We start from the raw sequence: 24,552 nt of genomic DNA, 5'->3' as shown, positions 1-24,552 counted from the left end.
AACTGAGAACTGAATAGTAGGAAGAAGAAAACTGAAGTTCTTTTTGGCCGAGGGAACACAGCAAGTGTGAATGTTAGCACGGCTTGTTAAAGAACAACAGAAAGCTGAAGTATAGTGGCTAGGTCAAAGTTTCACATACTTCCACGTTACAATACCGTGTAGTGGAAGAGAGGAGTTTTCTAGAGAGGTCAGAGTTAGAGATAGGGAGTTTGAATTCATTAGTCAAAAGACAGTGTTTAAAGTTATGGAGCTGGGTGAAATTAATGATGGAGAAAATGTACGATGGAAAAGATAGTGAGGCTTCGGATGAAGTACTAGAATCCTTGAAAATTAAAAAGTGGTGATCCCTGGCTGGTGTGGCTCAGTGGATTGAGTGCCAGCCTGCAAGCCAAAGGGTTGCTGGTTCGATTCCCAGTCTAGAGCACATGCCTGGGTTGGGGGCCAGGTCCGCTTTAGAGGTTACGTGAGAGGCAACCACACATTGATGTTTCTCTCCCTCTCTTTCTCCCTCCCCCTAAAAAAAAATAAAAATTTTTAAAAAGTGGGGAAAATGGCATGAAGTGTACAAAGGATGCTGAGAGTGAGGCCCATTAAGGAGGAAAATCTGGAGAATGTGACATCAGAGAAACCAGAAGGAAAAAATTCAAAACAGAGGGAATAGTTATAATTCTGTCAAGTGATCTATGCATGGGAGAACAGTTTGAACATGTGTAGAAAGGATAGGCCTACCTATTTGGCATAATTAAAATATAAACTAACCACTTTTAGAGTCATAGGATTCTAGTGATCTTAGAGGTCATAGAAAGAGCTAACCAGCTGGCCAGGGTTTCCCTTATATATTCTTAATGTTTTTGATGCTCTCCTCAGCTGTGTATCACAGCTGGCTGAACTTTGGGACTATTTTAGGATATCTTTTGACAAGGTCATTTGGTGCTTTAAAAACAATTAATTACTCATGAAAGATGAACAGTATTCATTGTCTGAACATTCTTTGAATATTTGAACTTCTGTCCTTAATGAATCTGAAAGATGCCTTTGTACTTCAAACAGAAGTAAATAATCAGACCAAAAGCACATTCTCTTGCATGGGACAACTGGATTTTAAGTGCCTTAAAGGCAGTTCTGTTGGTATACTCCATCTCCTTTCTTTGAGTTTTTATTGCACACAACCTTAGCAATTGATTATTGAGTATTTTTTCATTGTATTAGTCATGGTTACCTAAGCTTCTTATATTCAGTTCTCCTAAGAGCTAAATGTTTCATTAATTCTTACGAAAAGATAAGAATGCCTTACTGGTAATTGGTAAAGATCCTTTGGGGTTCATAAAATGTGTCATGGATTTAAAAAGCTTATTTCCTCACGGTTTTTGATAAGATACCACATCTAATTAAGATCCTTCTGATAAAAAGAACAGAAATTAATTTTGTAATGTTGGCATTCCTCCCTCCCATCCCATCTGTTCTGCTTCTGTTAATAAAGTCAAATTCATCTGAGTTGATGAGACAGATGGTAACCGTGATCTACCACCAGAAGGCATTTCCCACCGCCTCTGCTACACATGACAGGGTTTCAGTTCATGTCGTGGGACTCAAATCCAGCTACCTTCAGGATTTTGAATCTCATTGAGCACTTTCAGTGGTAATTTTTTAAAAAAGATATTTTATTTATTTATTTAGAGAGAGAGGGAAAGGGAGGGAGAAAGAGAGGGAGGGAAACATCAATGTGTGGTTGCCTCTCATGCGCCCCCTACTGGGGACCTGGCCTGCAACCCAGGCATGTGCCCTGACTGGGAATCCAACCATCAACCCTTTGGTTTGCAGGCCAGCACTCAATCCACTGAGCCACATGAACCAGGCAGTGGTAATTTTTACAACTGTGGTAAATTAAATTTTTCTTGGGTCTAAGAGTATTTTAACATTTTTCTGAGCTTAAAGTTTTACTTAGGAAAGAACCTTTTATCCCCACAAGATACGATTAAATCTTTGCATCAAGAATTATTTTGGGGGCAGTTTGATTGCTAGGTGTTTATTTAAATTCTATTTATGTTACAAAGTTTATATCTGAACACTTTCTGTAACAATTGGTTATTTTGTAAAATTTGAAACTGATTTAAAATATTATTTGCTCCAAAAACATTTTTCTTTAATAGAGGATTATCCTTTTGAGTGAAAAACTGGGCTTAAGAGCTAGGATGAGAAGAATTTTGGGGTAGGGTAATTTTATCGGAAGGGGAAGGAGAAGGCCACAGAATGTTCCCAGAAGTTTTTCCTCCTCAGCTGCTTCTCTGTTCTTAGATGTGTTTTGGTTATTTCAGGATTAGGTTATCAACCTTTTCTCCCCCTTTAAAATGAAAATATCTTTACTTTTTAAAAATCACAATGTGTGCTTATTACAAAAAACATGTGGAGAGAATGAAAAACATCTACCAAATAAAGCCCTATACCCAGTAGAAGAAATGGCCACTGTTTTTTATTTAATATATGCCCTTTCAGACTTTTTGATGCCTTTGTAAACCAGGTAGAAGTGTGTATGTGTGTACACACACACAGCAATGAAATCATATTCTTTTATCTGGTTTCTTCACTTAATGTAGTGTATGTAGATAGATTGCAGTATCAGTATATCTGTATTCTAAGCATGATATAATTTTCCATTATATGAATCAATATAGACCATCTTTTAACTTAACCAGACAAGTATTAATGAACATTAAGGTTCCAAGTTTTTCTATTGCTATTAAAAATGAACATCTGGGTACATTAATTATGTGCTATTTCCTTTTTATAATTAACTTTATTGAGCTATAATTAACATACAATGTATTTTTAAATGTGCAGTTACATGAGTTTTGGCAAATTTATAGACCCACATAATCATCACTGCATCAAGTTACAGGCCATTTCAGTCATCTCAGGTTTCCTTTAACCTCTTCCCAACTAAGTCTCACTTTCATCCCTGGTGCCAGATCGTAACTACTCTGCTTTCTATCATTGTTGATTTGATTTGTCTCTCTAGAGTTTCATGTAAGTGGAATTGCATAGTATGTACTTTTCTGTGTCTGGCTTCTTGCCCTTACTGTAATGTTTTCAAGATCCATCGCTGGTTTGTGCATCAGTACTTTTTATTGCTTCGTTGTAGCCCATTATATGGATATATCACAATAAGTGTATACATTTTCCCTTTTAAAAATATTTTATTTATTTATTTTTAGAAAGGGAAAGAAACATCAGTCAGTTACCTCTTGCATGCGCCCCAACTGGGGACTGGCCTGCAACCCAGACCTGTGCCCTGCCTGGGAACTAAACCAGTGATCTTTCGCTTTGCAGGACAATGCTCAACCAGCTGAGCCATGTGGGTCAGGCCCCATTTACCTTTTTTTAAAAAAATTACTGATTTTAGAGAGAGAGTGAGCAAGGGGGAGAGAGAGACAGAGAGAGATAGAGAAACATTGATTTGTTGTTCCACTTATTTATGTACAAGGGTGGGGGGGCTAAAAAACTGGAATTATCTTCTGGAGGGTGGGCCCCATGTATTACAGGCTTCTCCTGGTAGGTGAGTGTTCTAGGAACCCATCTGTATCAGTGTACCAGCTGGCATTGTGAGAGGCTGCATTTGGCTTTGTTGAATTTTCTTGAAGACTCTTTAAACGTATTTGCCTGTTTCATAAGGCATGATATACAGCGCACTTGCCCACACTGCGCTGAGTGTTCAGCAGTGTTTGACCAAAAGTGGCATAACCCCCGTGTCCCACCCTTCTTTTTCATCTGATCTTGGCCCAAGTGACTTTTGTTTCCCAAGATGAAAAAAGTCCTCAAAGGGAAACATTTTGCCAGTGTGCAAAAGGTGAAACAAAATGGCAGAAGCACTAAAAGGCATCAAAATTGACACGTTCAGAAGCTTTTGAGCAGTAGAAAAAATGTTTCAGTAGGTGTATTGCATCAAATGGAGAGTACTTCAAAGGTGACTGATGTTTAAACATGTAAAAATACATACACAATTTTTTAATAAATAAATTCCAGTTTTTGAGGGTCCCTCCTCATATTTGTTAGTTGCTTCTTATACGTGTCCTGATCAGGGATCAAACCCACAATCTTGGCATATCAGTACAATGCTCTAACCTACTGACTACCTGGCCAGAACTATTTACCTTTTGATGGACACTCGGGTTGTTTGGAGTTTTAGGCTAAAAGGAACAAAGCTACTATGGCCATTTATTTGGAAGTCTTTTTGTAGACATTTATTTTCATTTCTAATGGGCAAAAAAATACCTGATGGTCATGGTACTTTACAAAAGAAGTGCCAAACCCTTCTAAAGTTATATCATTTGCATGCCCACCAGCAACCGAATAACTTTAGTTACTGTACTTTCTTGCTAAAATTTGGTATTCTCAGCCTTTTTAACATTAGCCATTCTATAGTTGTGTAGTTGTATCTTCTTGTGGTTTTAGTATGCATTTCCCTGGTTTTCCAATGATGCTGAGCATGTGCTTATAGGCTTTTTATAAATTTCTTTTGTAAAATGTTTATTTCATCTTTTGCCAGTTTAAAAAGTTCAGTTTCCTCATTATTACTGGGTTGTAAGAGTTTTTTTGTATATTCTTGTGTAATTGAATGATCAGTGCATTGCAGGTGTTTTCTTTGTGACTTGCCTTCTTATTTTTTTTAACAGTGTGTTTGTTGTGCAGTAGTTTTTAATTTTGAAGAGGTCTGCCTTACTAATTTTTTTGTATTGGTTTGTGCTTTTTGTGTCCTAGATCTAAGAAATCTTTGTATGCCTCAGAGTCACAAAGATACTGTACTATGCTTTTTTAAAGAATCTTTATAGTTTTGAGTTTTACATTTTCAAGTAGTGTTTTTTTGTATTTGATTTGAAGTTAATTTTTTTCCAAATGGATATCAAGATACTAGAGTGGCATTCTCGATTGAATTTCCTTCAACTTTGTTGAAAATCAAATTCTTACACATGTGTGGATCTGTCCTAGCCTTTCTGTTTTGTTCCATTGATCTGTATGTCTGTCCTTGTGCTAATATTATGCTGTCTTGATTTCTGTAGCTTTGTAGTAAGTTTTGAAATTGAGTAGTGTAAGTCCTATAACTTTGTTCTTTTTTTCCAAATAGTTTTGGTATATCAGTCCTCAGATTTACATACAAGTTTTAGAATAAGCTGTCAGTAAGAAAGCCTACTGTGATTTTTGATTATGTTTACATTGAACCTTTATAGATTAGTTGGGGAAGGATTGACATCAGTAACATTTGGTCTTTGGATCCATATTTATTAAGAGATTTTATTTATTTGTTTGTTTGAGGAGGAGAGGGAGAGAAACATCCACGTGAGAGAGAAACTTTGATTGGTTGCCCCTTGTACACGCCCCCACTGGGGACAGAACCGGCAACGCAGGCATGTGCCCTGACCGGGAATAGTACCGGCGACCTTTCGCTTTGTGGGATGACACTCTACACACCGGTCAGGGCCAGATCCATATTTATTTAGATCTTCTTTCTCTTAGTAATGTTCAGTTCTTACTGCATATGTCTTACACATAAATTACTAAGTCTATCTTTCAATGTAAAATGTACTTAAACAAATTACATTTCCAGTTATTGCTAACAGAGAAATAGAATTTATATTTGAATTTTGATCTTTAGTCTTGTGACTTTATCAGTTTTAGCTTTTTTTTGTAGATTTCTTAGGATTTTATGAATAAAGGCAGTTTTAATTCTTCCTTTCTAATATCTATGCCTTCTGTTTTTTCCTTTTACCTAATTTATTTCATGTTCTTAGGACCTCTAGTATAATATTGATGGGAGCAAACATCCTTGTATTGCTCCCAATTTATGGGAAAAGCATTCAGTCTTTCACACTTCTGTGTTAAGTTGTAGGTTTATTGTAGGTGTTCTTGAACAAGTTGAGAATGTTCTTTTCTATTGTAAGTTTGCTGAGAACTTTTTTCTTTCCATGAATTAATGTTTATTTTTGTCAAATGCTTAGCCTACATATGCAGTTGACCCTTGAACAACATGGGTTCGAACTGCATGGTTCCACTTCTACGCAGATGTTTTTCAGTAACTATACAGTTGGCCCTCTGTGTCTCTGGGTTTCACATCCACAGACTCAGTGAACTGCAGATCAAAACCAGTGTATTCCCCCCCTCCCCACAATTAATACATGGCTTTTATTGTATCTTTAAAATATCACAAATCTGAGGAATCATTCAGCATCTGGCTATTTCTGTAGCTGAACAGTATATTTTCAGTCTGCATTTGGGATTCTGCAAGTGTGCCTAGAACCAATACTCTGCATATACCAAGGAAAGACTGAGGTTTTGGGAGGGTCAAAAGTTACTGTACACACGAATTTTTGCCTTGGGGGGGTGGATATCGGCACCTGTAACTTGAGAGGGGGGAATATCAGCATCTTGAACAACATAACCCCCATGTTGTTCAAGGTCAACTGTATGGAGATAATTATATAGATTTTCTTTTTTATTCTGTTAATATGAATTACAGTGATTATTTTTCAAATGCTAAACCCACTTTACTTTGCTAGAATAAACTCCACCTGGTCATGATTTTTTTAAAAAAATGTACTGCTGGGTTAGGTTTGCTAATATGTTATTAAAGATGTTTGAATCTTTGTTCATGAAAGATATTCATTTACAGTTTTCTTATGTTTTTGTGTGGTTTTGTAATGGTGTTACACAATGAGTCCCTTTCCTCAATGGTCTGAAACAATTTGGGTAGGATTGGTGCTGTTTCTTCCTTAAATGTTCGGTAAAATTTATCAATGGAACCATTTGGGCTCAGGGCTTTAGTTGTAGTTTTATTTTTGTTATTATTTTTTTAATGTTAAGATCTCAAATTGTGAATTAAATATCTTTAATAGATGTAGAGCCATTCAGGTTTTGTATTTCTTCCTTTGTCAATTTCCAAAATTGTCTTTCATGGAATTTGTCCATTTAGCCTAAATTGTTGAATTTATTGGGATAAAGTTGTTCATAATATTCCCTCATTATTTTTTAGTGTTTGTAGGGTCTGTAGTCAGGTCCCCTCTTTTATTCTTGTTAATGATAATTTTCTTTTCTCTCTAAATATGTTTGATCACTCTAGATAAATTATTAATTTTATTGATTTTTCCAAAAAAAGCTTTTAAATTCATTGATTTTTCTATATTTTTTTGTATTTTATTTCATTGGTTTTCATTCTTCCTTACATCTACTTACTGTGAATTCAGTTCATTCTTTTATTTGCTGCTTCAGGTAGAAGCTTAGACCATTGATTTAAGACTATTCTTTGTCAACTTAAGCACTTAAAGCTGTACATATCCTTCTAAGCACTAATGTAGCTGCAAGCCCCAAATTTTGATATTTTGCTTTAAATTTCTTTCAGTTTGACATACTTTAACATTTCCCTTATAATTTAAAAGTTTAGTTTTCAGATATTTGGGAATTTTTTAGCTATCTTTCTGTTAATGATCTCTACTTGACTTTGTGCGTTTTTTTTTTTTTTTTTTTGAGTTTTAGGCAGTAACAGAGGAAGTGGGGCTCCTTCCTTTGGGGAGGGAATGGGAGAAGGGGTTAGAATGTCACCACTTGTGGAGGCTCTCTGCCTATCCTTTATGACTCCTGAGGGGCTCTGAGGTACCTTTAGGGTTTTTATGGTACATAGTCTGAAGCATTGCCATAGATTGTGCAGTAAATTTGGTCAGATTAAAATGATGCTAAGGCGAACAAGGTATATGGAGGAAAGCATCCTGTACATTCATTAAGTGGTTGTCTCAGAGTAAGCACTTAAAGAGGTTCGCTGTATAATTCAAATATCCAAATAAATGAAACATTATTTGAAACATAAATTATGCAGTATAAAGTGAGAACGAGTGCCTGGAAGAAAAAAAAAGTTTATCTAGTCTAGATAAAAATATTTGGACCTATACACACTCTTTAGTAATACATAATTTCATTGTTTCTTAGAGATTGATAATTTTGCGTAAGTGATAAGATTTTATTATTTTCTTTAATGCACTTTTTACCATTGAGAATAAAGCTCTATAAAGTAGATAGTGTCTGTTAAAGAAGATATAATTACATGGGGAGAAAATGCAGACAATTGTAACTGAATAACATTAAAAAATATAATTTAAAAAAAGATATAATTACATAAGCCTCTAACAAAATTGTTAGAACTAAGTAAAATGACAAAGTCAGTGCCTGTTGTTTTACCTGTAAATATCTTAAGTGGGCATAGAGGTGATTCCTGACAGCTGCCTAATTGCCTTTCATGATTTAGAAATCAGAAACTGTGGCCCATCAGCTATGAATGATTGTACATTTTTAAATGGTTGTAAGATAAAAATCAAGAAGAATCTGTGTCGACAATGGCTAACTTACTATCTGGCCCTTTAAAGGAAAACTTTGCTGATTCCCCACTTACAAAGTGTTTGTTTCACCTTTACAGGTCTCTTCAAAAAGGAAAGGATGACAACAGTGACTCATAACATGACATCTTTCTTGTTCTTTATCTTATCCAAGAGGCTGGCTCCTGGTTTCAGAATCCTTCTTTTACAGTTATCCACGTCTGTTTAAATGGTGGAATTTGGCATCAGCCTCTGTAGAAAATACCCACTATGCAGAGAATATTGATAATGAGTAAATGGTCCATGTATTTTTCAAGAATAGTATTCTGTAGAATAATAAATACCATTTTAGATTTGATTTTGTACTATATACATATAGTGCATATTAATTTAGTAGTATATATAGATCACATGTTTTTTACATATAGCTTAATTTTTAAGGCTTCTTCAAACCACTTAAATATTGAATTGCGTATGCACAAATTAACTTTATGCTGACATGTATTTTTGCAGGATGATTGTCTTTTGAAAGTATGGTATCCTATGACTGGATGGAAGTCTTCAATTATACCTCAGGATCATCACGAAGTGAAAAGGAGACAGGCGTCTACCCAGTTTTCCTTTGTTTATTTGGCACATCCTCGAACTGTGACAGGTTTTTCATGGCGTAAAACTAGCAAGTATATGCCCAGGTTAGATAAATGTATCATATAACTTCTGTTTGTATACTTACATGTTTATAGAAGTACTGAAAACAAAGTCCTTTTACTGCATTGACATCGTGGCAATTAAGAACGTAGGCTCCGGTGTCAGCTGCCCAAATTCCGATCCTGCTGCTGCTGTTACTTGCTTCACGGCTTTTGACTAAATTTTTGAAGTTCTTTATGCCTCAGTTTTTCTCACTGTACAATGGGGATAGTAATAGTACCTACCTCAGGGAGTTGTGAGACTAAAATGTGTTAGTGCATGTGAATGCTTAGTGCAGTCCTTTTGTACATGGTATGTACTCGGGCAGCGTTAGCTGCTATAGTTAGTAGTAGCTGCAGTAGTTGAAGATTCTAGGAAGGAAATGTTTGCAAGTAACAGGAAAGCACACATTGAGGGGAAATAAAACATAAATAAACTGTCAGTAATACACATGGTGGGAAAGCATGTCATATACAGTGAATAAAATGACCAAGTTTTTCTCGGCTATCAACAGAACTTTCTCAAAGGATTTATTATTATAAGTTTTTTCTCATTGTTACAGTATCTTTTGAAAGTATTTATAAGATTAAATAAACTACAGAACAGCTCATACAAATGATTCCTATATCATATATACAGTTCTGTAAAAGCTTGTTTAGAAATCTACGTTCATTCTTAAAGGAGGGTTATTTCGTCTGCTGAATGTATCTGAGAAATGATCACAGCTAACGGGAAGTACAGCACACGTTGTAAAGGCGTCAGTCAATGATAACACGGGGAATTCATACGTTTTTGGAATCTAGTGACTTCGTGGCGCAATGGCAGCGCGCCTGGCTCCATTTTTGGAACCTAAAGAAAAGGTTTATTCTTCCTAAGTCATTGGCATCTATTGAAAACATTTGCAAAACAGCTTATCGTTGACTGACTGAGATTCTGTGTAAGCGTTTTTTAAAAGGTAGAATTTTTTTTCTTTCATGACGAGTTAAGTCACTTCAGCTGCTTGATGCTGTGACATTTTTGCTTATTTTAACTTAATGGAAATTGAATTGTAGTTTGAAATTACATTCTTTACAGTTTTATTCTGAAGATACTCATTTGTTTTCCTATTTCTAATCATTTAGATTATAAGAAGGATGATGCACAATGATCCAACTACTACCCTACGCCATACAGTTTAATTACTCGTAGTGATCCTTTACTGTGGTGTTTCTGTAATTTGCAGTAGTTAGGTTTTCTTTTGCTGTTCCGTTTGTTCAGGAGATGCTAATCTTCCTCCAGATCCTAGTTTTCAAGCAGCACATGTGCAATCAGGCATCCATTTCTGTTTCCTTGGTCAAGACCATTTCCAATTTTTATGAAATTCACAGCAGTACTGTGTTTGACTTCAGGCTCTTAAATTGACCACTCTTTTTCCAGACAGTGTGATGTCTAGAGCAATTGGAATCATACTATACTGCCATTTAGCTTAGCTGTTCAAAGCATGATTTTAATGAATTAAGGTGAATGTCAGGGACACATAGGTTGTACCTGTTTTTATGGCAAGTGATTGCAGCCCTATATCCAACCTCCGACCTTGCAGGTATGAGCAGGTAATAAATGGGGTTTGATGAAAGTGTGAGATAGTGCAAATCCATTCCATTATTGGAAATATAAATATACATAGGTCATACTGTTACTTTTGCATTAATGTCATCTTTATACGTGAAGAGCCAAATACTAATAGTCTTTAATTCATCAATGATATTGATATTCAGAGTCACTTTTGCCTATTTCTCTTTGTCATCAGAGGTTCTGTCTGTAATGTGTTGTTAACTTCATGCCATGATGGTGTCTGCCGGCTCTGGGCAGAAACTTTATTACCAGAAGACTGTCTTTTGGGTGAGCAGATTTGTGAGACTACCACTTCCAGCATCGCCAGCAACCTTACCCATGCAGGAAAACACAAAGACAGAATACAGCATGCTCTTGAGGTACAATATTATTTAAGATGTTAAATGAATTTGGAAGACATGTGTGTCTGGTGGGAATTTATAAACTAGGATGCAGATAATGCACGGTGGTACATGTAATGATAAAACTAATAGCAAAGAAATCTCACATTTTATGCCACTTAGAAGCTAAATACAGATAAGTAATGATCTCAGACATGTAGTCCAGGTAATTAGTATAATTTTAATTCTTTCATTTTGTGTGTCAAATGTGAAAGTCTATAGGAGTAAACAGCTTTTGTTAGTGAAACATGAATGTTTTACATTTTCTTGAAATTAGTTGTAATTGAAAATATTTTGCTTGTTTATGAGGATTAAATTTTATTTTTATTGTTCTAATTAAAAACGACTATTTGTATCCTTAAGAATAAAGATGTTAGAATATCAGATGTATGTGAACTTACATAATTGCTTTGCAATTTCCATTGTTGAACATTTTGAAAGTGAAGTAATTTTTCCAACTTTTCAGTGCAATACATATGAAATACATGTGCTTTCTAAGAAATTGGATTATTTATTACTGTATTTTTTGGACTGTAAGATGCACTTTCCACCCCCCAAATTTGGGAGGAAAATAGGGGCGCGTCTTATAGTCTGAATGTAGCTTACCTGGCTCACTGGGGAGGCGGGGAGGCAGCAGTGGAGTGGGGTTTTTTTCCTATTTTCCTCCTCTAAAACCTAGATACGTCTTATGGTACGGTGCGTCTTATAGTCCGAAAAATACAGTATATTGCATAAACTGTTGAATCTGTTATGATTGGGTAATAAAATGAGAGAAACACATTATTGGAAATTACCAAAAATTTATTTTGGTAAATCTATATTACTAATATTCTTAACTTTTCTTGTGACTATTTTTATTACACAAAAAATGCTTATTCTAAAATTAGATTAGGAAAAAGAAAAAATAGGAAATTTATAATCCTACTATTCCAGTTATGTGTATATGTGTATTTGTCTTTTTTTTATAAGCTTGACATCCTATTTTAAATTAATGGTTTATAACTTGCTCTTTAAACTTAGTGTATTATTTCTCCACATGGCTGGTTATACATAAAGTGTACATTTACATGAACAGTTTAGTGATTTCATAGACAAAATGGCTCTGCTGTTTCAGTGAGCTGAGATACTACTTGGGAGGGGCTGAGGATGTTGTCCTTAAAAGTTTTATATAAAGTAGGCCTGCTCTGAAACTAGCTGTGATTGGGTACTATTTTACATTCTTTTCTCAACATTGAAAGTATAAATGAAATTAAAAGCAGAAGTTGGAACAGTTAAAATTATATTTTGTTATGGTATTGATTGACATTTAGTGGGACAAAGTGCTCAATTTACTACATGGTTACAGTCATATCTATGTAACATGTCTTTACATTATATATGAGCTTTTAGAGACTAAGGGGTTTTCGACTTCTTTGTAGCCTCCTTGGTATCTAATATATTGCTTTTTAAGTGCTTGTTAATTTGAATTACTAACTGCTATTTAAAATAAAAACAAAAATATAAGTAAATGTATAATCAGTGATTTGACAAATTTTTACTGCACTTTAATAATGTTATCAATAATGTTAAAATTGTTTTTAATAGGAAAAGCCCAATTATCTGAACTAAAAGCTATTTTGCTTTCTCTCATCCTTTCCTATGAAACTTCTAGCTGCATTCCTAGGAGAAAATAAGCAGCCCATATTACACCAGCTGTGCCAATCTAATTAAAACTAATGATAAATGTCAAAGATGGAGTGAAAATAATTTGATGAACAGTGTGGAGCAGGAGGTTTCTAATATCCATCTTAACCCTGTTGTCAAAGAAATAAGCAATTCCATAGCAGGGAGACCAGCCTCAGAGGACACACCATAGAACTGATACTGTTTTCCATATGAAAAGAGATAAGGGCTGTGGAAACTGAAAGGAAGGACCTGCTGTGTTACTTTAATGGAGAAAGACTTGAGATGATGCTACATTTTATTTGATTGAATGTGAGGAACAAAGGAAAAGAACAGGAAATTATTATGAAGTGTGATATTGGAGGTGGCTGAGTGATAGAATAAGAAAATACTGTGAGGCAGGGTTATATAGAAAAAAAATCATGCCGAGGTTGATAGGACCCCAAGTAAAAATAGTTCAGATGATCGTGTATGTTAGTAGAGAATTTTTATCATATAGACATATCTCAATTTTTTTAAATTCCATTGGTCAACACTATCATGAGGTCTTTCCTGGCTAGGTTCCCATTGTTATTCTGTATATTGGTACCCTCTTTAAAATAGAGGTCATATTTTAGACTGTTTGGCTGACTACTTAGTTGTAAGTGAGAATTTTGAGGAGAAATATTCTTCCTGGTAGGAAGATTTGGGAATTTTTTTTTCACTTATGAATAGTAAATTTCATCTCAGTAGTGGGATGTCCTGAAAAAACTGGACTTTGAACTCCAAGTCTTAATATGGGTTTTTGTAGATAGTATTAATAAGTAATTTTGAGCAGCTGCTTCTTCTTTGAACTATAAAATATGCAAGAACTATGGAGAATATATTTGGAATTGTTCTACTGTAGTTATGAGAATCTCCTTCGAAATGATCAGGTTTTACAGAGAGGAAAATCATTAATATCCTTCATAATTGAAAGTACTTGGATTGGCACTTACTAGTTGGATTTAGTAATTGTTTGTTTTTATTTTAAGACAATACACCATTTGAAAAATTTAAGAAAAGGACAAAGGAGGTCTTCTGTTCTTATAACTCACACTGAATTAGTGCCTGATCAGATGACAACACATGAAGTTCAAAGACACATTTCCCACCATGCAAATGCACTGTGCCATTTTCACATTGCAGCAAGCATCAATCCTGCCACAGGTAAAGGGTAGTGCCGTTTTCTTTCTTATAAATATGCAGAAATAAGGTAAATAATAGAAGGGTGGGACTACTTTTATAACCTGTATTTTTAATGTTAATATTCCATGTTTTCTTTTAAAATACTTCTTGATTGGACTAGGAATATATAATATAAGGTAGCATATTCTACAATATGGACTGTGTGGTTCTCGGAATAACTTCAGATAAGTATTTTTGAACACCTTTGTCTGTCTGTGTAGAATACAGTGAGGATTCTAATAAAGTGAGCTTTATTTGAACCTGGGAACCCAAGTGGTGCTGGCCTGGTTCATTAGTGTGATTTCCCTCCCTTTTATATTTCACTGTTATTCTTTCTTCTCAACTCTTCTTTATCACTTTACCTAAATATGCTTTTGCATAGTTTTCCTTGCATCTCAGTATATCTTGTTTTCTACTCTCAGACTTTCTTGTTTTGCCCTGAAGGAAAGTTTTTTTATTCTACCTGTGATGTTTTCTTTTTGCTTTTTGCCCTGTGTAGTTGAAAAATAATTTTGATGTAGGTCCAGTGTTGGCAAAAGCATATTTGAAAGCTTCTATTTAAGGGTGGTGTTTTCTTTATTGTATGATAAACATGTGAGAAGGCCTATAAATTCCATTACATTGTGTAGAACTGTAGTTACATGAGGTTATAGCCATGTTGCATTGAAATGGAAGTCTGTTGCTTCAGAGTGCAGAGGATTTTATTTTTAAGTGTTTATTTATAAAAAGAATGTTCAGTAAATACAGATTCAAAAGAATGATCTTTAGGACAGTTCTTCCCCTGTTGGCAGTGGCTCTAGATACGTACTGTCCCTTACGGCAGCCACTAGCCACATACAGCTATTTGAGCGCTTGAACTGTGGTCCGTCCAAACTGAGATATGCTGTAAAATGCACACTGGATTTCTAAGACCTAGTACAGTGAAAGAATGTAAGATCTTTCATTAATAATTTCATTTAATTTTTTTACATGTTGAAATGGTAATATTGTACATATATTGGGCCAAATAAAACATATCATTAAAATTAAGTTTACCTTTTTCTTTTTACCTTTTATAATGTGGCTACTGAAATAAAAATTTCCTGTGTGCCTTACATTTTAAAATTTCCTGTGTGCTTTGCTTTATATTTCTATTGGATAGTGCTGTGCTAACTGATTAAATGTTGTTTTGTTTATATTGTCCTTTCTGATCTAAAATCTTAATTGTATTCTAAGGTTGTCTTTATAGTATTAACTTGTCAAAATGTTGGTGGTTTGAGAGTTTTATAAGTTTTTAACCTTTTTAAAAGAACCTTGAGTTACTGTGATGAAAATATAACTTTAAACAAAATGCAATTAGTGATAGAATGCAGAAAACTCAACACATACTAGAAAGCTTGGGTTTTTTAAACTGTATACACTATTCTCATCAAATGGAATAGGATTATAAAGTTGTTCCGTATGGATAGATATTCTGTCATACCATTCGAGTCTAAGGACTGGATATGTCCATCATTTTGAAAAAGTATTTAACATTATGCATTTGTAGGTACTGTATGTAAATACAACATTTTGGCTGATGAAATTGATTGCTAAGTTCAAATAACTTTGTACTGTAGGATTCTTCTTCCCCCTTTTTTTCAGGAAAATTTTTGAACCTATAGCAAAGCCAGAGCATAGTATAACAAATACCCATATACTCTTCACCCAAATTCACCAGTTAGCTTCTTACCATGTATGTTTTTGTTCTGCCTCTTCTTCTCATACATACGTGTGTCTTTGCTCCCTTCTCCCTGATTTTTGGCTGAGCCATTGGAAAGGAAAGTTGTCACCAACATTATCCTTCATCCTTAACCATTTTATAGCATTACATAAATAGTTCAAAATGTGTCTTCTAACAATACAGGAGTTGCCTCCTTAACTATAGTACTGTTATCACGTGCAAGGAACATGGATAAAATAATGTAATCTAACACATAGTTTATATTAAAGTATAGGTTCTTTTTTGTGCATGTGATGTTCACTTCTCTTTAAATTCCTCTACTCAAGGATAGTCCCTTTTTCTCAGTTGTCAAAAATCATCTCTCAGACTCAAAAAAATTAACCCTAAGTTATCTTTTAGAATGTCTTGCAGTCTGAATATTTGCTCATGAGAAGATTTAGCTTAAACATTTTTAGCAAGAATATTACATAGGTACATAGGGGATGTACTGGTTTATAGGGTTAACTTATAAGTCCTCTTTTATATTGTTTTTTTCATTTTAATCAGGAAACCAAGACTGCTATCCAGAAATTGGAAAGAAAGAACAACCTTGAGCTTTATTTTAACATTGATATTTATTTATTTATTTAATTTTATTGTTGTTCAAGTACAGTTCTCTGCCTTTTCCCCCCACCCCAGCGCAACCCCTAGCTCTCCCCACCTCCCTCCCGTTATCATCCCCTCCGCTTATTGTCCATGTGTCCTTTATAATTGTTCCTACAAACCCTTCATCCTTTTCCCCTGAAATTCCCTCCCCTCTCCCCTCTGGTCACTGTCAGCCTGTTCTCAGTTTCAGTGCCTTTGGTTGTATTTTGCTTGTTTGTTTGTTTTGTTGATTAGGTTCCTGTTAAAGGTGAGATCATATGGTATTTGTCCCTCACCACCTGGCTTATTTCACTTAGCATAATGCTTTCCAGATCCATCCATGCTGTTGCAAAGGGTAGGAGCTCCTTCTTTCTCTCTGCTGCATAGAATTCCATTGTGTAAATGTACCATAGTTTTTGGATCCATTCATTTGCTGATGGGCACCTAGGTTGCTTCCAGTACTTGGCTATAGTAAACTGTGCTGCTATGAACATTGGGGTGCATAGGTTCTTTTGGATTGGTGTTTCAAGGTTCTTAGGGTATAATCCCAGCAGTGGAATTGCTGGGTCAAAAGGCAGTTCCATTTTTAGTTTTCTGAGGAAATTCCATACTGTTTTTCACAGTGGCCTCACCAGTCTGCAATCTCACCAACAGTGCACTAGGGTTCCCTTTTTTCCACAATCTCTCCAACACTTGATGGTTGCTTTATTTATGATGGCCATTCTGACCAGTGTCAGGTGGTATCTAATTGTGGTTTTAATTTGCATCTCTCTGATAGCTAGCGATACTGAGCATCTTTTCATATGTCTCTGGTTACCCTCTGTATGTCTTCCTTGGAGAAGTGTCTGTTCAAGTCCTTTGCCCATTTTTTAATTGGGTTGTTTGTCTTCCTGGAGTGGAGCCATGTGAGTTCTTTATATATTTTGGAGATCAGACCCTTGTCTGAGGTATCATTGGCAAATATGTTTTCCCATACAGTTGGTTCTCTTTTTATTTTAATAGTTTTCTTTAGCTATGCAGAAGCTTTTTATTTTGATGAGATCCCATTTGTTTATTCTTTCCTTTATGTCCCTTGCTCTAGGGGACATATCAGTGAAAATACTGCTTCGTGAAATATCTGAGATTTTCCTGCTAATGTTCTCCTCTAGGACTTTAATGGTGTCACAACTTATATTTAAGTCTTTTATCCACCTTGAATTTCCTTTTGTGTATGGTGTAAGTTGGTGCTCAAGTTTCATTTTTTTGCATGTAGCTGTCCAGCTCTCCCAACACCATTTGTTGAAGAGGCTATTTTTACTCCATTTTATACTGCTGCCCCCTTTGTTGAAAATTAATTGACCGCAGAGACTTGGGCTTATTTCTGGGCTCTCTGTTCTGTGCCATTGGTCTATGTGCCTGTTTTTATGCCAGTACCAGGCTGTTTTGATGACAGTGGCCTTGTAATACAGTTTGATATCAGGTGTTGTGATCCCTCCTGCTTTGCTCTTCTTTCTCAAAAGTGCAGCAGCTCTTCGGGGTCATTTATAGTTCTATATAAATTTTTGAAGTGTTTGTTCTATATCTGTGAAATATGTTATGGATACTTTAATAGGTATTGCATTGAATCTATAAATTGCTTTGGGTAGTATGGACATTTTGATGATGTTAATTCTTCTGATCCATGAATACGGTATATGTTTCCATTTGTTTGTGTCTTCCTTGATTTCTTTCTTCAGTAACACTGATATTTATTAATAGAACACTATTACAATAGTATGTGCATTTTGTCTTTAGGTTTTCACTTCTTTTTACAGGGGACATTGTTTTGTTTTTCCTTTTTGTTGAATAGAGTATTTATAATATACATTGGGATTAAGGAGATTAATGTTTTTGAGTTACATTATTTTACATGAACTAATATATCTCATGAATTTCAGTTAACACAGATGGAGAAAACCTGCTATCCTTAGAAGTTTCCCTGCCTTCTTGTGTTTTTTCTCATCATTATGTTCTCCCAAATTTATAGGAAAGTTTCAAGTAATCAGAACCCTTGGAAGAATAGTACAGTGAACACTCAGTTCCTCCACTGTGATTCAACCATTGCTATCATTTTACCACAGTTGCTGTGTGTACTCACATGTGCATGTGGGCATTGTGTATAAAAGTTTTTCTTAATTTTTTCAGAGTGAGTGATACATACCATGTTACATCACTTTTATATACTGTAGCAAGTATCTCCTAAGAGTAAGGAAATTCTCTTATATAATCACAACATCATTATTATACTTAAGAAAATTAGAAGTAATTCCGTAATCTCTAATATTCAGTTCATACTTAAATTTAACTTTCTCCAGGTATCTCAAAATGTATTTTGTAATTGCTTTTCTGTTTAGCTTTCTGTTCCCCTGTCCCCAAGCCAGGATTCAATAAAGGTTTGTGCATTTGGTGTATTTGGTTTTTAAATAAGTAATTTAATTCCATATAAGTCTGTGCCATTAGTTCTTAATATTTACATTTATCATTAAATTTAGTTCAAGTTTTTGCAAATCTTGCTAGACTTATGTTTACTTGTTTAGAACTTTTTCTGGGTAAGTATAGAAATGGTCTTTATAAGCACTTGTAATATTTTTAAAGACATTAAAATTTCATGTTGACACTTACGATTTTTTTTGTTTTCACAGATATTCCAAATGCCTTGGTGGGCACTGTGTTTAACATTGATGATGGAAATGGGGGCTTTGTAGTTCATTGGTTAAACAACAAGGAATTTCATTTTACATCATCTACTGAGATATTTATGCAGCAGTTACGGAAACTTTCTGAAAAGCAGATAGAGCATGAAAGCGATGATCGAGAAGATGAGGATCATTCACAGGAAGAAAGAGAGCGGGGTTTACATATGAAACTAGATCATGGTTAGTATCTTGTACTCAGGTTTCTCTTTTTTTCAAGGTAACAAGTTTTTGTACTGCCACTTTTAGTTTGTAATTTTTCCTTCCTACTGTCTGTCCTCTCAACTTTTTGATTTATTCTGCAAATATTTATTGACCATCTGCTGTGAGCCATCTGTCATTTAACTCCGTGTGCTTTGTTATAAAGTATTGCTTTGAGTAATGTATTGCTTTGGAAGCCATATCCTTTTTGGGGGAATGGGTTTTGCTAATGGTAATAATGATAGTGTGAATTAAATTTTCGTTTTATCCAAAAGTAAGAACTATAGTAACTTTCAGTTCAAACCAGAAAATAGTTTCCTTCTTTGTTTTTTTTTTCTTGACTATAAATTAGAAAAGGAATTTATAGTTTCTAAAGACGGTATGCTGTTCATTTATAGTCTAGTCTGTAAATGAATTTTTATAGTATTATTAGTATGTACTGATAAATTTGTATTGCTACATTTATTTTCTGATTCAGAGTTATCCCTGGACAGAGAATCTGAGGCAGGTACAGGATCATCAGAACATGAAGATGCAGAACGAGAGGGAAGTCCTAGAACCTGTTCACGACCTAGTGCACCAATGCCACTGCCGACTGTCCTGCTTGATCGGAAGATTGAAATGCTGCTAACTGAATGGAATAAGAATCCTGACATGCTTTTTACTATACACCCTGTAGATGGTACCTTTCTAGTGTGGCATGTAAAGTATTTGGATGAGTACAATCCTGGAATATTTAGACAAGTCCAGGTATATTTTATTGATAAAACAATTAGTACCTTCATGTATTTATAAAAGGAAGCAGATAATATGCAGATTTAGCAGGTTTTCAGAATTACTCAATGGTTTTGTTTTTGATAAGAAACTGAGAAGAGAACACTTATATTGCTACCAAAATTTGTGATCAGTGACCACAAATTTTACAAATGTGGTTAATTCAAAGTAAGATGAATTTGAAATGTAATACCGAATATTTGAATATAGGTGTGTTGATATTTTTTGCAGTATTTAAACTAAGAAACTACCCTAAAAATGTGATTCAGGATGAGCCCCCCTTTCCCCACCTCCTGAACTTATTAACTGAATCTAGCTAGCTTTATCTGATATTTTTTGAATTTTAGATTTGTGGTTGTGGTCATTTATATGTGTAGGCAAGGCACTTGAACGTTTTTTTTTTTATTCTCTTATACTATGAATAGTGATATATTACATAAATACAGGAAAGGGATTAGACCATAAAAGTTTGAAAATGATGCTTTTTGCTAGAAAGGTGAGATTTGGCATTTTGAAAATAAAAGTATTTTTGAAATACTTTTTTGAGAGATATATTACTTATACTGAATCATATAATTGTGTTTTTCAGGTTTCTTTTTCTTCTCGGATTCCTGTTGCATTTCCCTCTGGTGATGCAAGCTCTCTTAGTAAAAATATCATGATGTATGCCTGTATGAATGCTACAAAAGAGTCTCACCCCACTCCATCACACCAAGAGGTGATGGCCGTAGGCAGTCCTCACAGACCACAGCCACACTGCAGGTCGCACAGCACAAATATGAACATTCTGGCTCCCACAGTAATGATGGTCTCTAAACACATAGATGGGTCTCTAAACCAGTGGGCAGTCACTTTTGCTGATAAGTCTGCCTTTACCACTGTTCTGACGGTGTCTCACAAATTTAGATATTGTGGTCATCGATTTCACCTCAATGACCTGGCATGTCATTCAGTTTTACCACTGTTACTGACATCATCTCATCATAATGCTTTATTGACTCCTGAATCAGACTGTCAGTGGGACTCGGTCAATACATTAAGTAAATTAATGGATCCTGTGAAACACATAAAAGGTTCCTCGAAACAACCTCTTAGAAATGCAGCCACACGTACATTTCATGACCCGAATGCAATCTACAGTGAACTTATTCTATGGCGTGTAGACCCAATAGGACCTTTGTCATACACCGGGGGAGTATCAGAATTGGCTCGAATTAACTCTTTACATACTTCAGCCTTCTCTAATGTAGCTTGGCTTCCAACGCTTATTCCCAGCTATTGTCTTGGTAAGTTCATTTTAATTGTGAACTTAATGAAACCTTTAAACTGTCATTTGTTACCCACAAAATGATTTATATTTGTCCTTATTAGAAGGATTTTAAACAAGTATTCAGAATGTAGGCACCAGACATATGTTTTAGAATTTCTACACATCTGTTTTTAATCTTTTTCCTCATAATCTATTTTCTCCTGCAATTTTTTGCTAATAAATTTGTATCCATTTATTATGTCTGTTTAATTACAGTTCTTGACCATGATTATGCCTAAAAACAACAGTGTGAATATTTGTTTCTTGTACTTCAGCCAATAGTAAAAATAAACTATATTATAATGCAAAGTATTTACTTTCTCAGGTACATATTGCAATTCTGCAAGTGCTTGCTTTGTTGCTTCTGATGGCAAAAATCTTAGACTCTATCAAGCTGTGGTTGATGCAAGGAAATTACTAGATGAACTGTCAGATCCAGAATCTTCAGTAAGTATTTACTAACGTTTATTAATATACCTAAGCTGATAAAGAATTCTCTTTTACTTTGTCCAAGGTCTTTGTTAGCTGGTGGTTAGGGAGAGAGCACATGTTCTGGGCTCTGTATGACAAATTTATTTTTTTTAATTTGTGTCTGAGGCACATGAATCAGAATTATAGTTTACATATCATACAACAATACATTTTACATTTAGAGAAAGGAAATTTTCTTTTTCTAAAATATGACAAGTTTTTCTTGACATTTTTTACTTTCTAGTTTGGTTCTGCTAATCTTTCTTTGCTCAGAAAAGGTTCTAAGGCAGCTTTAACAAGGTCTGTGCTTAGGTTAGAACATTTGAACTTTTCTGAGCTTGATTCACTATTTTAAAAAATGCTGTGGGTAGAACATCTTATCAGTGGGAGGCAGTATCTCACTTTGGTAGTTCTGTATCTGAACTGGAAGTTACATATGTTATTAGTTAATATTCAGATTTGAATAGTGAATTTTTTATTTTTCTTTTTATTTACCTAAAAACATCTGACCCTGGTTAGGTTTCTTCTTAGCAGGTTTCAGTTTGTCTGTACTCTGGGCCTTGTAAAATCACTAGAATATAGCAGTATTACAAACTATTTCATTAGATACTATTATGTTTTGGCAGTCACACCATTTTTTTTTAAGGGAGGGGATAAGGGAGGGAGAGAAACATTGATGTGAGAAACATTGAGCAGTTGCCTCTCGCATGCGCCCTGATCAGGACTGAACCTGCGACCTAGGTATGTGCCCCTGCTGCACATCAAACCAGTGACATGTGCTTTGCAGAACGGTGCCCCACCCACTGAGCCACACCTGCCAGGGCTCACCCCATTTTTTGTGTGTAATTGATTCATATTGAGCTGACTCTTAAATATCCCAAAGGTTTTCTTTGTCTTTTTTGGCCAGTGAGCCATTCTATGTTTGTGCATTTGAGTTTGGGGCCCAGATGTAGCCCTGCTTTCCCTGTTACATTTCATCTTGCTAGGCTCAACCTAACAATGCAACTTTTTAGTATATTTTTGAATCCAGATTCTGATATTTGTCACTGTTTAATGACTTACAGGACCAGCCTATTTTAATGAATGTTGTGTCTGCATCTTCACCTAAGTCAGTTATTACAGTGTTAAACAGGACAGGCATGAAAGAAAGAGCACATTTGAAAATTTTCTCCATTTTTATTGTCTGGAATATTGTCTGGAGGATTTCCATTAGGCAGCTTGTTATGTACTTTGCTAAAATAAAATATACCCTGTCTGCTAAATCTTCTGCAGTGAAAAAAGGAGGTCAGATATGTGCGCTATGATTGTTTTAATAGATAGTAGGTTGATTGTATGTAATGTGATCTCTTCCGATGACTAAATATTGTACTAAATAGACATCAAGCATTTTTTGTTTTCCTTTTTGAAAATGGAAACATTTGCCTGTTTTTAGTCTTTTGGCTATGACATTCCCCATGATTTCTCAGAAGACATCTTCTCTTGTTCATTGATCTCATTTGCAAAATTTCTATAACCTGGTCATTATTTTTCCAGAAAATATAAATTCACTTAGAGCAGTTAGACACATGCTTGGAATCTCTTTATTTATCTTGGTGTTTTACTTCCACCTTACTAATGTACTTCCTTTCTTAAACCTTCCATTTTTTTTTAAAGTTAAGAAGTGATACTTACTCATTGTAGAAAATTTTTGGTTCTTTCTACTTTTGCAAGCTAAATTCTTGAAATAGAAGATCAGAGACAATTGGACTTTTTTAATATTAAACCATCAGCCTCTTAATAATCTTATCTTTTCCTTTATCTTTATACTCTGAAAACATTAATTTATTCAATGCCTTAGTTAATTTTTAAATAAACTTTTAATTTTAGAATAGTTTTAGATTTACAGAAAAATAACAAATATAGTAGAGTTCCCAGAATATCCCAGAATACCGCCAGAATAGCCAGCTTCCCCTATTGTAGACATTTTATATTTCCAGGATACATTTGTCACAACTAAGAAGCCATAATTGATCTGATACCATTAATTAAACTCCAGACATTATTAAGACTTAACTGATTTTTCTACTAATGCCCTTTATGTGTTCCAGGATCTTATCCTAAAAACCACATTATGTTTAGTGATCATGTCTCCTTAGTTTTCTCTGATTTGTAAAAGTTTCTTCATCAGTTTTCTTTCTCATGACTTCGACAGTTTCGAGCAGCACTGGTTACATATTTTGTAGAATTTTCTCTCGATTTGGGTTTGTCTGCTATTTTTGTCCTGGTTAGACTCCATTTATGAGTTTTGGGGAATACCACAGATATGCAGTAACCTTCTCATCACATTATATGATGGGTACCTGCCGTCAACATGAATTATCACTGATGATATTAACCTTGATCATTGTGCCAAAGTAGTGTTTGCCAGGTTTTTCCACTATAAAGTTAACTTCCTGCTCCCTACCCTTTCGTGCTTTATGCTTTGGAAATTATTGTGTCACTCTGCACAGCCCACACTCAAGGGAGGAGGGGGAATTAGGCCCCACCTCTGGTCGGGGGATGGGGACAGAAACTTTTAATCTCATTATCTTTATAATTGGGTTTAAGTCTACAGTCTGGCCTCCCCGCCCCACTCCCCCCCCCCCCCCCCCCCCCCCGCCCCGCCGTATGCCCCATCTGTATTTCTCCCCTTTTCTTCTTTTTTGTCTCTTTTTGAATAAGGTATTACGCCTCTGTTTTATACCCATGTGGGTTTATTAACTACATACTTTGTTTATGTTTTTAGTGGTTTGCCTAGGGTTTGTAGTGTTCATCTTTAACCTGTGTAATTTATTTTCAAGTAATAATGTATCACTTCAAATGTAATTTAAACACCTTACAACAC

At 35.0% G+C, this 24,552-nt stretch overlaps 1 protein-coding gene across 5 annotated transcripts in view; it reads left to right on the top strand.

Moving 5' to 3' along the window:
* The window catches only part of DMXL2 (Dmx like 2), a 134,730-nt gene that overhangs the window by 42,782 nt on the left and 67,396 nt on the right, over positions 1–24,552 (top strand). For all 5 annotated transcript variants that reach the window (XM_045201428.2, XM_024567807.3, XM_045201427.2 and 2 more), the window contains 7 exons: positions 8,865–9,043; positions 10,825–11,008; positions 13,705–13,879; positions 18,884–19,117; positions 19,614–19,885; positions 20,499–21,195; positions 21,544–21,665. In XM_045201428.2, coding sequence (XP_045057363.2) covers positions 8,865–9,043; positions 10,825–11,008; positions 13,705–13,879; positions 18,884–19,117; positions 19,614–19,885; positions 20,499–21,195; positions 21,544–21,665 — 1,863 coding nt within the window. The remainder of the gene's footprint in view (positions 1–8,864; positions 9,044–10,824; positions 11,009–13,704; positions 13,880–18,883; positions 19,118–19,613; positions 19,886–20,498; positions 21,196–21,543; positions 21,666–24,552) is intronic.

Source organism: Desmodus rotundus, chromosome 7, assembly GCF_022682495.2.
Source record: "Desmodus rotundus isolate HL8 chromosome 7, HLdesRot8A.1, whole genome shotgun sequence".
NCBI lineage: Eukaryota > Metazoa > Chordata > Mammalia > Chiroptera > Phyllostomidae > Desmodus > Desmodus rotundus.
This window is presented reverse-complemented; position numbering and strand designations above follow the sequence as displayed.